General features: G+C 42.1%; 1 protein-coding gene across 1 annotated transcript; it reads right to left on the bottom strand.

Moving 5' to 3' along the window:
* Positions 1–1,458: 1,458 nt before the first annotated feature.
* On the bottom strand, positions 1,459–19,927 carry asb4 (ankyrin repeat and SOCS box containing 4). The gene is made up of 5 exons (XM_041183978.1): positions 19,751–19,927; positions 14,283–14,616; positions 12,972–13,462; positions 7,326–7,439; positions 1,459–2,107 (listed from the first exon to the last, which is right to left on the bottom strand). The coding sequence occupies exons 1-5, from the start codon at positions 19,925–19,927 to the stop codon at positions 1,919–1,921; spliced, it is 1,305 nt and encodes a 434-aa protein (XP_041039912.1). The 3' UTR covers positions 1,459–1,918.
* Positions 19,928–20,095: the final 168 nt, after the last annotated feature.

Raw genomic sequence — 20,095 nt, 5'->3', positions numbered from 1 at the left:
TTGATGGGGGTTGGGGATGTGGAGATTGTAGACAAGGAGGAATTTAAAGGGGAAGCATACAGCATGGAACAATATGGGGAGCGTCTTGACGGAGATGGTGGTAATAAAGAAGTAGGTGTTGAGAATAAGGTGTGATTTGATAATCACGTCAAATTATTAGACTTGTGGTGGTTTGGGCAGGACAGACTAAGGGGTTAAACTGTGATCGCAAGACAAAGTATAAATTCAATAAGTCTCATATAGGTCTACATATGGAAATGGTCATAAAATATTTCATACCTTCTTATTTTGAATGTGGGACTAACAAAATTCAGCAATGTTAGAGTAACATCCTGGAAGTTTTACCTCAACTGGTTGTTTGAATCCCTTAGGAAATTAGAAAAATAGGTATATCCCATGTCAAAGAACATTACTAACGTACTGTGTGTGAAGTTAAATGATCAAATGAGTTTTTGTTGTTAAACACTATTTTTTTAAGGTCACAAATATTTTCTTGACAAATGTAATGGGATAATGTAACAGACAATACAATTTACTATATATTTGTGTATTCATACTCTACACAATTGCATTTGCTCATTGTCTTTAAAAAATTACTTTCACCCAACACATATAAACACATGCAGTTAATATTCAGAAAGCTCCAAATGAAACCCGATGGCCTGGATTTTGCATTAAGAATAATGGTGAGGCTATCAGTGCTCATCATTACTATGGAGTAAATCGGACAACAGTTGAGTTCCACACATGCAGTTAACTACGGAAATCCAGAAATTTCTGTCGACTCTTCCATAGCTTTGCTACATTGGTACCTCGCCAACGGATTCAGCATTAAAATACACAAAGGTTGTGAAATTGTGGTATTTACCTATTAGTTATTTGTTAAACCAGTCTGAAAAAGTGAGGGCTGGTGCATTCAGGTGTAAGCGAATTTTTAACAGCAGTGAAAATTTTAATTACATCCAAACACCCTCACTGATACTGTGATCTTACTCTTATGAATGCGGAGTTTAATTTCCTTCACATTTTAATTATTGTTGCAGATTTAAAATTTTTTTTTTTTTTGTGTAACTTGTTATTTCTATTTCTTTTATCTTTCAATCCCATCTTCCTTTATCTCGCCCCTAAATCCCAGGGTTCTGGGTCAAGTCCCACTCTGGGGCTTGAGCACAAAAATCAAGCTGACACTCCAATGCAGTACTGAAGCAGAACTTTTCGAATGAGACATTAAACTGAGATCCCATCTGGCTGCTTGGGTGGATGTAACAGATCCCGTGGCACTATATTTCAAAATATAGCAGGGGAGTTTTGCTTGGTGTCCTGACCAACATTCATCCCTTAATCAATGTCACAAAAAAAAACATTATCTAGCTATTATCACATTGCTGTTTGCAGGAGTTTGCTGAGCACACATTGGCTGCTGTTTCCTACATTGCAATAGTACTATGCTTCAAAAGTGCTTCATTGGCTGTGAAGCGCTTTGAGATATCCAATGATCGTGAAGATCACTATATAAATACAAGTCTGTCTTTTTTGCCCCTCAGTTTGTTTTGCTTTCTGTACATCATTTTACATTGAATTAAATATTCTAATTTGTACTTCCTGGTTTGGGCTCTGCATGACCCAGTGAGGATTCTTTTACCTGATTGTCTTAAGAGTTGTGCTGTTGTTTTCCCTGATCACATGTGCTACAGACCTCCTGAAGAGGGCACCTTGCTGAAAAGGATCTCTAGTAATTGTAAGTTGCTGTTCAAAAGCCCACAATAAGCCTGTGAAAGCTGTAAGCATAATAAATGGCGCGTGCAGTTCCTTCATCGCTGACTACAAAATCCGGGCCATTAACTTTGTGCAATGATCAATATAACTCAGGAGAATACAATCATATGGTGTGTACAAATTCATTTATCTATTCTGATACTCAGTAGAACACACCTTCTGGGTCTAATAGAAGATATTTTTTAAGTCGAAGTGGGAGGTTAAGTTTTGGCACTGCTTTGTAACACCTTTTCCATAACACTGCTCGAATAGCACATCTAGTCAGGTGCATCAGAGAGCGTGGAGATCCTCCACAGACATCAAACAGAGATTTATAAAACGCCCAGTGTTGCTGCAAAGTCAAGAAAATATTATAGGTCACAGATTGGCTTTCGAAACCAGAAGTTCCCAAACTGGGTGATGGGGGTGGGTAATGTGACAGGATTAGTCAGGGGAGTGGGGGTGGGGGGGGTGGTGTTAGGCTGAACATAGCAGAAGGAATATAATGGACTGTATTATCCAATGGAGTGGCAATTGAGTCGGATTGCCACTCCCTTCGAAAGTGCTTACCTGGAAATCCAGGGGATCCAATCTCGCCCAACCTTCTGACTCAGGCCAGGCAAGATCTGTGTAGTGCAGCTCACTCCCAGGACCTCCTGCCGAGGGCAGCTCAGTTGAAGGTAAGTAAGCTACACCCTTTTTTTTGATGGCAAAAGCTGCTGTAAACCAGGTAAGTTTAAAGATCCAGCAAGATTTGACAAGCCAAGGAGAAGGTAAGTGTATAAGGTAAGTGGATAGGATTTGGAGGGTTGGATCAGGTCAGCAGGGCGTGGGGAGGTCGGCAGTTGGGCCTTGGTGGTGGTGGGGGGGAGGTTGGCAGTCAGGCTTTGATAAGGGCAGTTCCCATGGGGGTGAGGAGTTCTCTGGGGAGGGAGGGGTGGTCAGGGGTGGGCAGAGTCCCAGGGGCTTGTAGTCGGGATGGGGAGTAGTCCCACGGCTGTGGGGAGTCCTGTGGAGGGGCGGGGGATGAGTCCTGTTTGGGTGATAGTCGGGATGTGGGTGGGGGTAGTTTGCTGGGGGTTGGGGTGTAGCGGGAGTCCTGTTTTAAGGGGGGGGGTGGTGGTTGGTGTTGGTCTGTATAATAGTTACTCAGAAGCTAGAAGTGTTTTTAGTTCTTCTAGCTTTATCTGGGTAACTATTGATGTAACACAGTCGGAACCATCCTAAGTTTGTGGTTTAAATCACATTTTCGGATAGCTCTCTCTGCAGGGCAATTGCCCATCAGAAGTTTGCACTTCCCAGGTAATTGCCATGCAAGCCTTACCTGGGAACTTCCAGAGTCAGGGAGTGGGAGATGGAGGTTGGGGGTGGGGGGTGGGGGGGTAATTTTCCCTAGTACATCTTTGGGGTACTGCCCTGGAGCTCAAAAGTTATGGCCTAATGCAAGAAAAAATTGTGAAACTATCCACTTTGGCAGGAAAAACAGAAATGCAGAGTATTTCTTAAATGGTGAGAGGTTGGGAAGTGTGGATGTCCAAAGGGACCTGTGTGTCCTTGTTCATGGGTCACTAAAAGCTAGCTGCAGGTGCAGCAAGCAATTACAAAAGCAAACGGTATGTTGGCTTTCATCGCAAGAGGTTTTAAGTTTAGGACTAAAGATCTCTTGCTCTAATTGTGTAGATCCTTGGTGAGACAGCGCCTGGAATATTGTGCACACCTTTAGTCTCCTTACCTGAGGAGGAATAAAGTTGGCATAGAGGGAGTGCAGTGAAGGTTCACCAGCCTGATTCTTGGGATGGCAGGATTGCCCTTTGAGGAGAGATTGAGGAGACTAGGCCTGTATTCACTAGAGTTTAGAAGAATGAGAGATGATCTCATTGAATCACATAAAAGTCTTACAGAAATCAACAAGGTAGATGCAGGAAGGATGATTCCCTTGGATGGGAGAGGCTAGAATCAGGCGATACAGTCTCAGAATAAGAGGTCAGCCATTTAGGCCTGAGATGAGGAGGAATACTTCACTCAGAGAGTGGTGTATCTTTGAAATTCTCTACCTCAGAGGGCTGTGGTCACTCAGTCAGAGTGTTCAAGAAAAAGAGCAATAGATTTCTAGATAGTAAAGTAATCAAGGGGTACAGGGGTAGTGAGGGAAAATGGCAATGGGTAGAAGGTCAGCCATGGCAGAGTAGGCTCGAAGGGTCAAATGGCCTACTCCAGCTCTTATTTCCTATATTCACCACAAATGATCGTGGGATGGGCACTGGAGGTGATCTTATGGTGTCTACGCATGTTTTGGGGCCAAGACTCAATGATGCAGAAGTAGAATGCAGCTGAAAGAAGAGTCATTATTGTGCATGAGCTGCCGGCACCATTTAAAAAATTTTTCTCCGGAGTTACCTATTATTTGTGAACTTACAGCTAGGGATATGTTCGAATTCAAGATAGTGGCTCAAACAAGACAGTTTTTGGCGGTGGTTTTGCTGGTTTGGGTGTTAGATTATTTTTACTGCTAATAATAACAACAATGTTCTGATTTGAGTTTTGATTTGTCACTGCTTTGGAAACATTAAATTGTAGTAACAATTCATGACTCCATTGGTAACATACCAAAGTGTGGCACAAGACATGAAATGCCAGTGTTATGTTTGAGGAGTGATGGACAAAAAATGAATGTTGACAAAATTTCTGATGATAGGTCATCAACTTGAAATATGAACTCTATTTCTCTCACCACAGATGTTGCCTGAGCTGCTGAGTATTTTCTGTTTTATTTCAGATTCTCAGCATTCACAGTATTTTGTTTTTGTAAAGGTGAATGCATATTAATAGGCTTATCAATTTTAATATATTACAGATATATACAACTGTAACATGGTTACAATTTACATTATCTTGTCATTATTACCAGATATTGTAGAGTGATCGAGTCATTACAGCCCAGAAGGAGGCCATTCAACCCATCCAGTCCTTACTGGTTCTCTGTAGAGCAATCAGTAAATCCCATTAAGCTAGATTATCCCCATAGCCTCAAGTTCATTTCCCTCCAGAGCCTATACAATTTCCTTTTGAAATCATTGATTTTCTCCACTTCCACTACCCTCGGAGGTTCCATTTCATTACTAATCACTGAATAAAAATGTTCTTGCTCACAAGCCCCCATATCTCTTGGCCAAACCCTTAAACCTGTGTTCCCCAATCCTTGTATGATCATCTAAGGGGAAGACCTTTCCTTTGTCTATTGTTTCTAAACCCATTATAATCTTATACACCTCTGTCAGATCTTCTCTCAACCTCCTTGGCTCTAAGGGGAACAACCCAAGCTTCTCCAAGCTAACCTTGTATCTAAATTTCCTGGAACTATAGTAAACCTCCTCTGCACACTCTCAAGGACTGTCACATCCTTCCTAAAAAGTGTGGTGACCAGAAATGGACACAAAACTCTAGTTTTGGCCTAACCAGAACTTAATAAAAGTTCAGCATAACTTCTCTGCTTTTGTACTCAATAGCTCTATATATGAAGCTCAGGATCCCAAACGATTTGCTAACTATTTCTCGATAGGTCCTACAGCCATCAAAGATCTATGCAGATGAACATCCAGCTCGCTCTCTACATCTTCTGCCAAAATGCTTTGTCCCAAACTTCTCTGCATTGAATTCTACCATTTGTTTGCCCATTTTGCTAGCCTATTAGTATCATCCTCACTGTTTGCCCTACCTCTAAGTTTGGTAACATCATCAAATTTTAAAATTTTATTCTGTATTCTAATATCCAAGTCATTTATATATATATCAAAAAGAGCAATAGTCATAACACAGATCCTTGGGGAACATCACTGTCTATCATTCTCCAGTCTGAAAATCAACCATTTACCATGACTTGCTGTTTTCTGTCCTAGCTGACACTGACCCTGCCATTCAATTTTGTTAACCTGCTTTTTATGTGATACTTTGTCAAATGCCTTCTTTAAATCCATATAGATAACATCCGATGCATTCAGCAACATTATCTGATGCTTCATCAAAAAATTAAATTAGATTAGCCAATCTCAATCTGCTTCTTTCTTCGTAAACACTGATACAAAGTACTCATTCAGCATTCTGGCTTTGGTCTGTGCCCCTAAGCATATTTTACCTTCTATGTCCCTAATTGGATCCATCCCACATCTAACTCCTGCTTACTATTTACATGCTAGCAGATGATTTTTTTGTTATCTTTTACGTTAACTGCCATTACGTTTTCATTTTCTCTCTTTGCCAGTTTTATTTTCCTCTTCACATCCCCTTTCAATTTATTGTATTTAGCCTGGTTCTCACGTCAAGAATTCACCTGATATGCATCATACACTCTCTTTTTGTTTCAACTAATCTCTAACTCTCTCTCTTGGTTAAGGAACCCTGACTTAAGGTCCCCTGTCTTTCCCTCTTCTTAGAATGTACCTGGCCTGCACATGAAACATCTCTTCCTTAAAGATCATCCATTGGAGTGTTACAGCTTTTCCTGTCAAACTTTGGTTCCATTTAACTTGGCTAGATCCCCTCTCAACTCATTGAAGTTTGTCCTCTACCAATTTAGAAATTCTACCTTTGATCGTTCATTGCTCTTCTCCATTACTAATCTGGACCCCATGATACAATCATCAATCTTGCCCCAGAGTTCTCACACAGGCACTGGGTCCACTTGGCCCAGCTCATTTCCCCAGCATCAAATCCAGCAATACCCCCTTCCTAATTGGACAGAGAATACACTGGCCAAAGAAGCTCTCTTGAACAAATTTCAGAAATTCTTACTCCTCCTTTCCTTTTACTTTAACATTATCCGAATATCAACTCATTGAAGTAATTAAAGCCTCCTAGTATCACCCCTGTATAGCTCTTGAATATCTCTCTGGTTTCCCTGTTTTCATACGTCATGCTATTCCTGTGAACCTGTAAGAATTGTTCACCAAAAAGTACCTTAATTGGCATTTAGTCATCTCGAAATATATTGTTTATTCATAGCTACAAACAGAAATGAACAGTGTTTGCAAAGAAATCAAGGGGTAATTTTGATCTTCAAAATTTGGGCAATAATCCGGCAGAGCGGATTGCCCATAAAGCCTGTTCGATTTTCATCATTGAAATCAGTAAGTAATCTTCTTCCCCAGCATAGATAATGAAGGCTAAAATTAGCCCCACACTCCACACAGTCTACAGCATTTCAATCTCATAGCAGAAAGGAAGTCGTCTTCCAGGGACCTCCACCCTGACTTCGGCCTAACATACCCAGGAGAAACAGAGTGGGTTCAGGTCGATTTACACTTCACTGTCTTCAATGGGACATAAAACTGGGATCCAAATGAACCGCTCACTCTAAAATTAATCAGGGCTCAAATTCCAAAATAATGGAAAAATGGCAAATATCATCAGCAGCTGGTTAATTTTGGTCCCATTGCATTGATCCATTTTAATTTTAATCGTGTTTAATTTGATGTTGACTAACTTGCAGAAACTATTCATTCTAATCTGATTTTTTTTGCTCTGTTAGATAATGGAATTCTCAAAGGAAGGAAACAAAAGTCAAACAGAATTACCTCTAAAATATGATCAGGTATAACTTGTCTCCATTTCGAGGTGGATTGAATGGATTCATATGAATTGACCATAACTTCAACAGCCTTTGGACAGGCGCAGCATGATTCTAGTACCTGAACATACACAAAAAGTATATTTTACTCATTTTTTAATTTTATTTCATGAAGATGAATCTGACTTACATGATTTATTGAATAAATATGCAAAGTTTTCCAAGCTGTAGTTTATTGTTCTTGCAATTTGAAGATATGGACCTCAAATTTCCACAGGCCCTGCAGTGTACTCTTGCTAAGACTGTGGCAGAGAGTCTGGGAAAATAGGCTAGAAGCAGGACACACCAGCCTGTGGCCTTGGGCTTCACCCGCTCCAAACAGGATCATCCATGTCAATGATGAGCACTGTCAGGTACGAGGGCTATTAGGCCAAAAGGCCTCATCGATTTCCAGCATCCTTAGACAGTGCTTCATAAAGCAAAAACTGGCACACTACCCAGTCCAAAGTTAATCCAACAAGATGTGGCATGTGGACTGAACCCTCAAAGATTTGACAATTTTTGTGCCACATTTTGAAGGGGGCTACATAAGCTAAGCTTTGTCCTCTTCTGGGCCCCTGGAACATTCAACGAACTCTCACCCTCGTTATATAGTTACAAGTATAACTTCCAACCAAGTGTTGCTGGTGGTACAGTACTGATTTCCAGTGCCCTTCCCCACTGCCCTGCCCCCATCCACCCCCAATCCCCCCACTCCACCTGATCTCTCTACCAAAAACAGCAGGAATTCAAAATGTGGCAATAGTAGTGCTGGCACATACCATTCCTTTTTATGCCATGTATGGTGATCTTTGGGAATTGGCCCTGGAATTATGGAGCAGCACTTCATCGCTCTATCAGGGTAAAACAGGCTGTCTTGATCAAAATGCCTGACGAGGGAATTGTTAATTTAAAATTGATTCTTCTTGCATTTGCCATTAGGAAGCTGTCAAAATGGGCACTGGAAATCAAAGTACAGTTGCATCATGCAGGCTACTTTGCTCTGGGGATGAAGGCAGCAGAACTGCCACAATTACTGGTGGTTAATACCATAAAAAAGGGGAAGGCACTCAGTGAATCCTGATGGTCTTCACCCCCAACACTGAAATGTTTATACAGGTATTGAAAGAATTTGGGGCTTACGATAATGATTTAAATTAGGGAACATACTCCTCACCCCCAATACTTTGGCAGGATTAGAATAGCTCAAAGGCTCATTGAAATTTGCAGCTGTGGAAATTGTGTCATTATGACAACAACAGTAAATTATGTCGTGACCAAGCTAAACTAGTAGTCATTTTATGAAAATATGCTCCCAATATGGAGCCCTGTCTAACATTAGCACATGTCAGGAATTCCGATGAGTACTCTGCTTTCTTTTCCATCCACTAACAATAATTGATAAAAAATCATTAAGTGCACATACCTGAAAATGCAAGCTCTATACTGGGAGCATGATTTTGCTAAATTACCCTAGGCTTAAACTATAGGCTAAAGTGTGTTAATCAACAGCTAATGCGCATCTATATGTTTAACACCATTTATGTATGTCTAACTGTTTGCTAATACAAGGTTAAAGTAGTATAACATCATATGTTCTATTTTGAAATGCATTTTTTTGGGATATTTTCCAATTTCTCTTTGAAGTGTTTACAAAGTATTTCTGCTTTTCATATCTACCTTGAATTTGAATTTCTTTTTCATAATGATTTGTAGGAATATAAGAAAGTGTGGAAAGAGAAAGTAGCACATAGTTCATGAAACAAAAACAAAAAATAGCTGGAAAAACTCAGCAGGTTTGACAGCATCTGTGGAGAGGAACACAGTTAACATTTCGAGTCCGGATGACTCTTCATCCCACTCCATCACAAACTACGTACATTCCCCTACCCAGAACCATCTGAAAGTTCTGCATAGACAATCCCTTATCTGCAATGGTATTTAAACAAAATTCTGGAATATTCAACCAAATTCTCACCACCACTATATAGTTATAAGTATAATTCCCAACCAAGTTTTTATATAGTTCCTAATTGCAAGAGTTAATTGCTTCTGGGAATCATTCCACGTATTCATCAGTGGGAATACAAGGATAGGAGCCCAATAAAATTTTCTCTACCATTTTGTTAGCCATGGCAGGGCTGTTACTCCTTAATCTCAATTCCATATCATTCACAATTTTACAAATGATCATAATCAAATAATTTTTGTTCATAGTTTAGGAATTCCCTGGCCATACTGTAAACTGAGCCCCTGAAATTGTGGGGAGGGGAAAATTTCTTTGCCAGTGTGCCGCCACACTGACCTTGTCCCAAGGGATGGAATGGGATCATTTAAGTAAAGGAGAGATACCTATGCCATGTATGATGCTCTTTGGGAATTGGCCCTGGAATTATGGAGCAGCACTTCATCACTTTCAGGGTAAAAGAGGCTGTCTTGGTCAAAATGGCTGAAGAGGGAATTGTTAATTTAAAATTGATTATTCTTGCATTTGCCATTAGGAAGCTGTCAAAATGAGCACCATTTCTACCAGTTGGTAATACTGGAAATCAAAGTACAGTTGCATCATTCAGGCATACTTTGCTCTGGGGATAAAGACAACAGAACTGGCACAATTACTGGTGGTTAATACCATAAAAAAAGGGGAAGGCACTCAATGAATCCTGATGGTCTTCACCCCCAACCCTGAAATTTTTATACAGGTATTGAAAGAATTTGGGGCCTAGTTCTTTTAATAATGATGTAACACCAAAAATGCCTTCTGAAAATGCAGGACGTTAGATTGTATCCTTTAACTTTCCAAAGAGTGAGCAAATTATGGATTACTGTCACAAAGGCATTGGTACTGCTGCACTTTGCGTGCATGGCACACAGGTAGCATGGTGACTTTACATCATTTGAGTTTACTAATTTGGTAATACAGATCTTGAGTATTGCTGAAAAAAGATAATTTTTTTGTTAAAGCTTTTCATCTTGCACTCATTGGGACAATTCAAAAGCAAATACCAATGTCAGGGGAAACAACATATTTATATTGTATGAGAAGAGAGTGCTGATTGGTTGGCAAGTGGGCTCTGGTAGAGGCATTGCCATGGCAATGCACCAGTTGATTGCGACTGACAGTTAACTACCAAGCATTATTTGAAATTTAAACCAGACAGCTGGATTCTGACTGGTCAAGTGGAAATTTAATGACACTAGTAGATTTGTCTTGGCATAGCCAGGGGAAAGAATAACTGAAGTGGGCTTTGTTGCTGGAAGCTAATTGGGAAATCTCAGAAGACTGAGGGAAGCAACTTTTGACAGTCACTGGACATTATGGCTCAGCAAAATTAGGAGAAGCAAGTCCATTGGAAGCTGGGAGTAACTTTGGACTGGTTCCTATAGAGACTCTACATATATGGGGCAGAATTTTGCCATTGGCGAGCAGGGGGGTGGGGCCTGCTTACCAACACATAAAACGACACGGGATGATGTCGGGGGGAACCTCCGATGTCATCCCGCCCCATTTAAATTTTCATGAAGGCGGGGGCACAGCGAAATCAGCTGTGTGCCCACTGACCTGTCAATTGTCAAATGAGGCCATTGACAGGATCATTGAAACACTTAAAGGACCTGCCCGTTCAAACTTAAGGTTGGTGGGCAGGCCAGGAGCCCCGGCGGGCAATAGAAAAACATGAAACCTCATCCACCAGCGGGAGGAGGTTTCATGTAGGGATTTAAAAAGTTTAATAAACTTATAATATAAATTATGAACATGTCCCATCTCATGTGACACGAGGGGAACATGTTTGGGAATTTTTTTTTCTAACTTTTATCAGTGCACATGCGTGAAAGAGCACACTTTCTTCTTTTGAGGAATACCCCCCCCCGTACAGGAAGTGCATAGCGCTTCCCGCCAGACGTCAAGGCCCGCCCATGTAAAATGGCAGTGGGGCCCACTTCTCCGGTGAGGATCAGCTCCCCGCCCATCGGAGATTGGGTCAGGCCCACCTGCCCAGCAGGCAGAAAATTCTGCCCATGGAGCGTACAGTGTAAAGTATAAATGGGGGTGGGTTTTTGTCTACGTTAAAAAGTTAAGGGGGGTGTGTTTTCTGTAATTTAGTGCATTAGTTACCAACTAAGTAATATTTGGTCAATATTGATTTTAGTTTGTTAGAGTAAAAGTCTTAAAACATGAAATCTTGTGAGATTCCCTAAGTTGGTCATTGGAATTCAATTTTTTTTTTTAAAGTTATCGGACTCTATAGGGATCGCAACAGTTCCAAATCCTAGCATAAACTCTGTTTTTATATTCTATCCTTCTATTATAAACCCATGTTACCACCTAATCAACTTGCCCTATCTCCTTTTGGGGATTTTTGCAAGTGGACATCAATGTCTCTTTGCTCACCTATATATTTCAGTATTGTGCAATTTATAGTGTACCATCTTTTCATATAAGCCCTCTCAAAGTGCATCACTTCACACTTCCCTGCTTTGAACTCCATCTTCCATGTTTCTTCCCATATTACCATCCTGCCTATCTCATTCTGAAGCCTATAACTATTCTCAGCACTATCTAGTACTTTGGCAAGTTTTGTATCATCTGCAAACTTTATAATGCTGCCGCTACATCTGAATCTAGTTTATTTAAAAACATTGAAAAGAGTAATGGACTCAAAACTGACCCTTGGGAACACCACTGAAAACCACCTGCAAATCTGAAACTCATCCTTCCACCAGCACTCTTTGCTTCCTGTCGTTGAGCCAATTTTGTATCCACATAGTCAGCTTCCCCTTAAATTCCTATACCTTCCATCTTCTTCATAAGCCTTCTGTGTGGTGCTTTGTTGCATGCCTTTTAAAAATCCACATCTATTTACACTGCCTCAATCAAATTCTCTGTTAGCTCATTATTCAATTAAATTAATATCCCATTATTTGCTTTTAACAAACCCATGCTGGCTCTCCTGAAATAACCCATGCCTTTCCAAATGAAAGTTTATTTTGTCCCTGATAATGGTTTCCAATAACTTTCCCACCAGTGATGTTAGGCTGACTGGCCTGTGGTTTCCTGGTTTATCCTTCTACTCTTTCTTGAGTTGTGGTCTAACATTAGCAACTCTGAATCTTTTGGCATTTTTCTATCCAGTAAGGATTTATAAATCATGATTAATGTTTTTGCTATTTCTACCATTGCTTCTTTACACAACCTAGGGTGCACTCCATCAGGACCAGATGATTTTACAACTTTCAGTAAAGCTGTGTTCTTTTTTGTTCATTGTAAAATTGCAATTTTAAATAAGTCAACAGCTTGTTTTCTCAATTTTCTTTTTGATGAAGGAAAGTCAAAGTCATAACAGGGAAAATAAGCCTAAAAATGACAGGGAAATGACTGCTTGACACTATTTTTTTAATTAGCTATTTTAAGAGTATTACTTGCTTAAATAGATGGGTTACTGAAGTCATTAAATTGGAGACAAATGATTATCATACAAACATCTTAAATGTTTTGTATATAAATATCACAAGTACTAAATTCTGGTGTTGTGCGTAATAATCATGCATATAGTATCATCAATAATAACATGGTTGACATGATTATTGTCTAGTTTTTATTTCGCATTCTTACCTTATGAAAATGTGGAGGGTAAACCCTTGCAGCCCCATAGTTTAGCAACAGTTGATAACATTTCTCTGGTTCTGCTGCAGGACGTACTGGTGTAACCTTCAGAAGATACTGTAGAGAGGCACAGCCATTGACATCCATTGAACCAGCCCGAGCACCTGATTCTAATAGCATTTGTAGAAGCAAGTGGTCACAATTCCACGCAGCTTTATGAAGTGGAGATTTGAAATCCCGATCTCGAGCATTTACAGAAGCTCCATAGTCTATAAGCATTCGACAGATCAGATGATGGTCTGTACTATATTGCTGTTCTTTCATGTTTAGGGCCCAGTAAACTGCTGTAATAAGTGGTGTTTCCAAATAGACATTAACACTGTCAATACCTGCTCCATGTTCGACATAAAGTGCCACAAGTTCAGGTACACCAAAACGTGCAGCCGTGTGCAGTGGTGTATCTTTATAATCGTGGTTAGCCTGTAGATTCAGGTCTGCACCTGTTAAAAATCAAGCGTGAGACATAACCATGTTTCTTCAAAGTAACTCATGAAAACACTCATATTTTACCAATTCAACTGATAAAATCAAGTCTTCACAAATATATTTAATGACTTGAATAAAAACAGAAACTGCTAGAAATGCACAGCAGATCAACCAGCATTTATAAAGTGCGATGACAGGTTAATGGTTTCAGGTCAAACCCTTCAAAAAACTTGAAATATTAACCTGTCTCTTCTCTTTTTGATTGCAACTGACTTTCTATTTTTTCCAGTGTTTTTCACTTTTGTTTCAGATGTCCAACATTTGCAATTGTTTTCTTTTTACTAATGTTTTGAGTTCTGCTTCTGCTGGGAATGTTCTACTAGTTATGGTTACCCATTTATCTATCTATCTATACTAACACTGGTTATTAATTGGCCCGCCCATGTGAAATGGTGGCAAGGCCCATTTTCCTGGCGGGGATCAGCTCCCCGCCCACCCGACAGAAAAGGCAGAAAATTCTGCCCAGTAAGTTTCTAATTATAGGGCATGGGTGAGCAGGCGGGGAAGATTTCTTAACAGGCAAGCCACCTTAAGTCAATGTCATACATCACCCACTGACTGATTCAAAAGTATCACTAGTTGAGGCCTAGAGGTAGGCCTGCTTGAACAATGGGACCTACAGGGAAGCTCAAAATACATTTTAAAAAGGGGCCACAGAACTCAAGTATTATACATTCTTTTGTTGTTACTGAAAGTATATTTGCTAATTAATGTTATGAAGATAATTAGAAGCATTTTGATGAGAAAATCTCATATCCTGCACATGCAGCTCACCATTCCAGATTAGTAGTCTTGCACAGGAAATTGACTCCTTAGTTCTGCATAAATGTAATGGTGCGTGTCCACTCAGTGAAAAAGAGTTTACTTTAGCTCCATGATGTAGCAATGCACTAACACAGTCCCTGTTTTTCACATCAATGGCAACATGTAAAGGTGTTTTCCCATTTGGCTGATAGTTTATATTAGCCTGATGATCTAGTAGCACTGCAATACTCTCCAGGTTACCAAGCATCACTGATAGGTGCAGGCCTGTTGTCCAGGATGAGCCTAATTTGTAACTTGGCAGCCAGTAACCTGGGAAAAAGGAAAGGACATGAATCACATAGATCTTGAAAAAAGGATCGAAAAATATTCTGAAGGGAGGGAAACATTGATGCGTTGTTTCCTTTTCTACCTGTAGTTTTATTGTTTGTTAGTTTCTGAGAAATGAAGACCCAACAACATTTTATGTTAGGAGCAGGAATGAAAGAATAAACCAAGCTTGTCCAATTTTCTCATGTGAGGGGCCACATTTCAATTTTTTTTTACTCAAGGGGCCAAAGAGCAAATTTTGAAAAGTTAAGGATTGGCGGAACCTTAAACATAGATTTCAATAAAATGTTGAAGTATGCAGAAAAGAAACAATGTGCTGAGCAAAAATAAAGCGATGACAAAGCAATAAATTGATAATTGAAAATATTGAGTAATTAATAAAGATGACCATTGGAATGTGAGAGGGTCAAATTGTATTTTTCCGGCTCACTCTCAGCTTCAGGTTACTTATTCACTCACCCTCCCCCGCACCCAGAGTGGAATAATCCGCTCCTGTTGGCGGCAGGCATCATAGCAGGCACGGGGGACAATACGGATGAGAAGGACAAAAATCCATTTTGCAATCGTCCACTCCATCCCTCAATGGTGGGCCACGATTCCCGCCACCACACGTCTGGAACCTAATTTCGATATTTTAGCATTTCATTATAAGCCGTGCTTGCCAGAATCATAACCAACGTCAAATCTACCATCTATGTCGAGGCAGATGCTGCCCAGGTCATGGTGACACAGGAGGAAACTCAGTCACTAGAAGGATGGAAAACCGATAAAGAGGAGGTATTGGGTAAACTGTCGGTATTTAAAGTTGATAAGACACCGGGATCAGATGAGATGCATCCAAGAATGTTGAAGAAAGTGAGAATGGAAATTGCAGAGGCACTGGTAATAATCTTTCAATGTTCCCCCTGTTTGGGGGAGATGCTGGAGGACTGGAGAATTGCAAACCTTACGCCCCTGTTCAAAAATGTTGTAAAGATCTGCCCTGCAATTTCAGACCAGTCAGTTTAACTCTGGTGGTGGGGAATCTTCTAGAAACAACTATTCAGGGTAGAATTAATAGTCACATGGAAAAATGTGGATTGATTCAGAAGAGTCAGCATGGATTTGTTAAAGGAAAATCATGTCTAACTAACTTGCAGGGGTTTTTTGAAGAGGTAACAAAGATGGATGATGAGGGCAAGGCCATTGATATGGTGTATATGGACTTCCAAAATGTGTTCGATACAATGTCACACACACAGACTTGTGAGGAAAGTTATATGTCATGGAATAAAAGTGGCAGTGGTAACGGATACAAAATTGGCTGAGGGATAGGAAACAGAGTAATGGTTAATGGGTGTTTTTTTGGGCTGGAAGAAGGTTTGTAGTGGAGTTCCCCAGGGGTTGATATTGGGATCCTTGCTTTTCCTGATATATATGAATGATCTAGACCTTGGTGTGCAGGGGACAATTTCAAAGTAAGCAGACATCACAAAACTTGGGAGAATTGTAAACTGTGAGGAGGACAGTGTAGAACTTTAAAAGGACATTGACACATAGTTGGAGCGGGCAGATAGGTGGCAGATGAAGTTCAATGTGGAGAAGTGTGAGGTGATGTACTTTGGTACAAAGAACATGGAGCGACAGTATAAAATAAAGGATACTATTCTACAGGGTGTGCCGTAGCAGAGAGACCTGGGTGTATATGTACATAAGTCATTAAAGGTAGCAAAACAGGTAGAGAGAGCTGTTTCTAAAGCATACAGTATTCTAGGCTTCATTAATAGGGGCATAGAGTAAAAGAGCAGGGAGGTTATGATGAACTTATATAAGACATTGGTTAGACCTCAGCTGGAGTATTGCATACAGTTCTGGGCACCACACTATAGGAAGGATGTGGACGCATTGGAGAGAGTGCAGAAGAGGTTTACAAGAATGCTTCCAGGGATGAGAAATTTCATTTGTGAGGAAAATTTGTGGAAGTTGGCACTGTTTTCCTTGGAGAGGAGAAGGTTAAGAGGAGACTTGATAGAAATTTTCCAAATCATGAAGAGTCTGAACAGAGTGGATAGAGAGAAACTGTTGCCTCTTGTAAATGGATCTAAAACCAGAAGGCAGAGTTTTAAAGTGATTTGCAAAAGAAGCAAATGAGAAGTGAGAAAAAGCTTTTTCACACACCGAGTAGTTAGGGTTTGGAATGAACATCCTGGAAGTGTGGCGGAGGCAGGTTCAATTGATGCATTAAATGATGATCATTGAAATAGAAATTATGATGATTATTTAAATAGAAACAATGTGCAGGGTTACGGGAAAAGGCAGGAGATTGATACTAAGTTAAAATGCTCAGAGAGCCGACACAATGGGCCGAATGGCCTCCTTCTGCACAGTGACAATTCTCTGATTCTGTGATGTTCGAGTGACCTCAGAATGGAATCCTTCACGACTGCCTTTAAAAGGCGTGCTGGTGGGAGGGCACAAGGCAGCACAAACTGAAGGAAGTACACAAGCACAGGCAGGGGGTGGGGGAGGGGCAGAGGGATGAGGGAAGCAGCCATGTACTTGGAAAAGCTTGTCAAAAGTGAACATTCTTCCTCAGCTGAGACCGTTCAGCTGCAGCTCCAGTGACATGCTTGGAGTCAGGCCTCTGGGGCATTTCTGCCCACTCAAACAAAGCAAAAGCATGAGTGTCTCACCAAATGCTCCAGAACTTTTCACCCATCAGGCATAGACTGCAAGTCATTGTGTTTTTGGGGACAGCAGAATAATTGGATAACTGGGCAAGTTATACAAACCCCTTGTGAAAGCTGGCCATGGCACAGTCACTGGTGAAGCCATGGCGACATGGGGGACATCCACTGCCAACGGCCATGAAATTGACTGCGGTGCTCAATTTTTATGCCGATGGCTCCTTCCAGGGCTTCACAGGTGACCTTAGGATCTCACAAGCGTCCACCCGCAAGTGTATCCAGGAGGTCATGGACGCCATCCATTCACAAAGGCACAGAAATTTGTGCATTTTACCCGGAATCAGGAAAGCCAGGATGCAACAGCACTGGGATTTGTGCAGGTCTCGGGTTTTCCACAGGTGCAGGGTGCCATCGACTGCACTCACGTGGTGCTCAGATTTCCTTGGCAACAAGTGGTCAACTACATGCAAGGAGTTCCACGCACTGAATCTGCGACCACCAAAAACGCATCCTGCAGGTCTGTGTACAATTCCCAGGGACCGTCCACCACTCCTACATCCTTAGCAGGTCTCAGATCCCTGATGTCTCCCAGGGTCCACAGATGCTGCAGGATTGTCTCTTCAGGGACAAGGGCTACCCACAGAGGACATGGCTGGTGACACCTTTGCAGCGGTCTTAGGTTGTGGCAGAGCGATGTTATAATGAGGCTCGTGCTGCGACCCGGACTTTGGTGGAGCAAACGATAGGCATTTTGAAAATGAAGTTCCGGTGCCTCGAAAGGTCCAGTGGAGCACTGCAATACGGTCCCCAGAGGGTGTCGCACGTTATCATTGTAGCTTGCTGCGTGCTACACAACCCGGTGCTGCAACTGGGGGGAGGACCTGGCTGAGGAGGAGAAGGAAGAGCTGCTCGTCTCCTCTGATGAGGAGGACATCAAAGGGCTGATGGTGAAAGATCCTAGAAGGTGAGGCTGCCGGCGATGAGGCCGCCGGCGATGAGGCCAGCGCACTGGCCAGATGAGGCAGGCGTGCTCAGGTGGCCCTCATAGCTGCAAGATTCATGGAGGATGATGACGATAGGCAGTGAGGACAGTCCTGACATCATCACCTCACATCTGTGAACATCTGACTCCTGTGTGGCTGAGGGCAGCTCACTTGCGCTCTGTGTTCAGGGTCATATTATGGAGATGCCCCCTTGAAACTTTAAATGCACCTGATGCTTCGTCAGCCTACACCACTGTCCCCTTCAGTCACAGATGCTGAAGACATGGGGGGGCCTGCCCCACCTCAAAGGTGCTGAGAGCACGCAGAGAGAATGATGGAACTCTGTGACGCCTGCCCACGATATTCTGGCAGCAATGACAAGCACCATCGAAGTGCAGGCATTAGTAATGTGTCCAGTGAGTGTGAGGCCAGACCATCACTTTGGTCTGAAGGTTACACACTGCACAGGGAAGAGGCCCTGGGCTGAAACATCTGCAGGAACCAGGGTTTCACATCTGAGTGACACGAGCACTGTTCATCATAACAAGAAGCCATAGGCAAAGAGACAGTGAACAGTGTGTACAAGTGATTAACACCCGTGCCCAGGCTGTGCAACTACATCTTCTTAGGCTTGGCCTAAATAGCTAAGTGGTTATGGTACTGGGTTTGTAACCCCAAGATCAAGAGTTCAAATCGCACAATGGCAAACTATGAAACAATGTAAGCTTGGCCTAAATAGCCAAGTGGTTATGGTACTGGGTTTGTAACCCCAAGATCAAGAGTTCAAATCGCACAATGGCAAACTATGAAACAATGTAACTTCATCTGAAACAGATGGAAATGGGTTCGTACTCGAAAGAGTTACATCTTCTTAGGCTTGGCCTAAATAGCTAAGTGGTTATGGTACTGGGTTTGTAACCCCAAGATCAAGAGTTCAAATCGCACAATGGCAAACTATGAAACAATGTAAGCTAGGCCTAAATAGCCAAGTGGTTATGGTACTGGGTTTGTAACCCCAAGATCAAGAGTTCAAATCGCACAATGGCAAACTATGAAACAATGTAACTTCATCTGAAACAGATGGAAATGGGTTCGTACTCGAAAGAGTTACATCTTCTTAACCTTCCTAATCCTGCCGCTACATCTTGGTGCTCCCCGACATCCACAACGGAGGTGGAAGCAGCCTGCTGACTGCTACGTCCTGTCTGTGATAACCTTGCCGGAGGTCCTCTGTAGGGCCGAGACCTGAAGGGCCCCGGCTTACTTTAGGTCTCCTGCTGTGGGGCAGATGCACCGTCCTTGGCCTATGGAGCTTGAGCTGCTGAGGTCACAGGAAGAGGGAATTCGAATGGGCCGGACACTCCCGGAATTACCTGGGTGGGTGGGCCTGGGGTATGCACCCGCTGATGCTCCTCCCTATGGGTACCCAAGGGCCCCTGGCTGACTCCTTGAGAAGAAGGGGCAGCTGGAGTGAGATCAAGCTGCCCCACACCTCTCTCACGTTGACGCTGATGGATGCCTGCAAGTGCCTCAGCGATGGAGGGCAGCTCCTGCAGCAGTGCAGGAGCAATCTCATGACCAACTCTTCCATGACGGCCATCATCCTACCAGTGTTGACCTCGGTGTGTTGGCATGCCGGTGCTGTCACCTCAGACTTAAGGCAGACGGACACCTCCATCCTGCCTTGCAGTGCAGTGGACATCCCTTCCTGATGTTCCTGAGCTTGCCTTTGCAGCTCCAGCAAATGGAGGTATGACCAAGTACTGAGGCACTTCATCTGACTCAGACTCAGCAGAATTCTGGCCTCCAGCCGTCCTCTGAGCACAGGAAACTTGGGAAGTCCCTG

This window comes from Carcharodon carcharias, chromosome 3 (assembly GCF_017639515.1).
Source record: "Carcharodon carcharias isolate sCarCar2 chromosome 3, sCarCar2.pri, whole genome shotgun sequence".
NCBI lineage: Eukaryota > Metazoa > Chordata > Chondrichthyes > Lamniformes > Lamnidae > Carcharodon > Carcharodon carcharias.
This window is presented reverse-complemented; position numbering and strand designations above follow the sequence as displayed.

Bases quoted from the DNA above. Each gene is read 5' to 3' on its own strand.
- asb4 (XM_041183978.1), bottom strand. From the start codon at position 19,927: ATGGAGGTGTCCGTCTGCCTTAAGTCTGAGGTGACAGCACCGGCATGC. The intron at 14,617-19,750 runs GTGAGAGAGGTG...CCTTTTTTCAAG, and splicing joins AGGCATCCATCAGCGTCAAC to ATCTATGTGATTCATGTCCT. The intron at 7,440-12,971 runs GTAAGAATGCGA...GTGTATGTTCAG, and splicing joins ACCCTCCACATTTTCATAAG to GTACTAGAATCATGCTGCGC.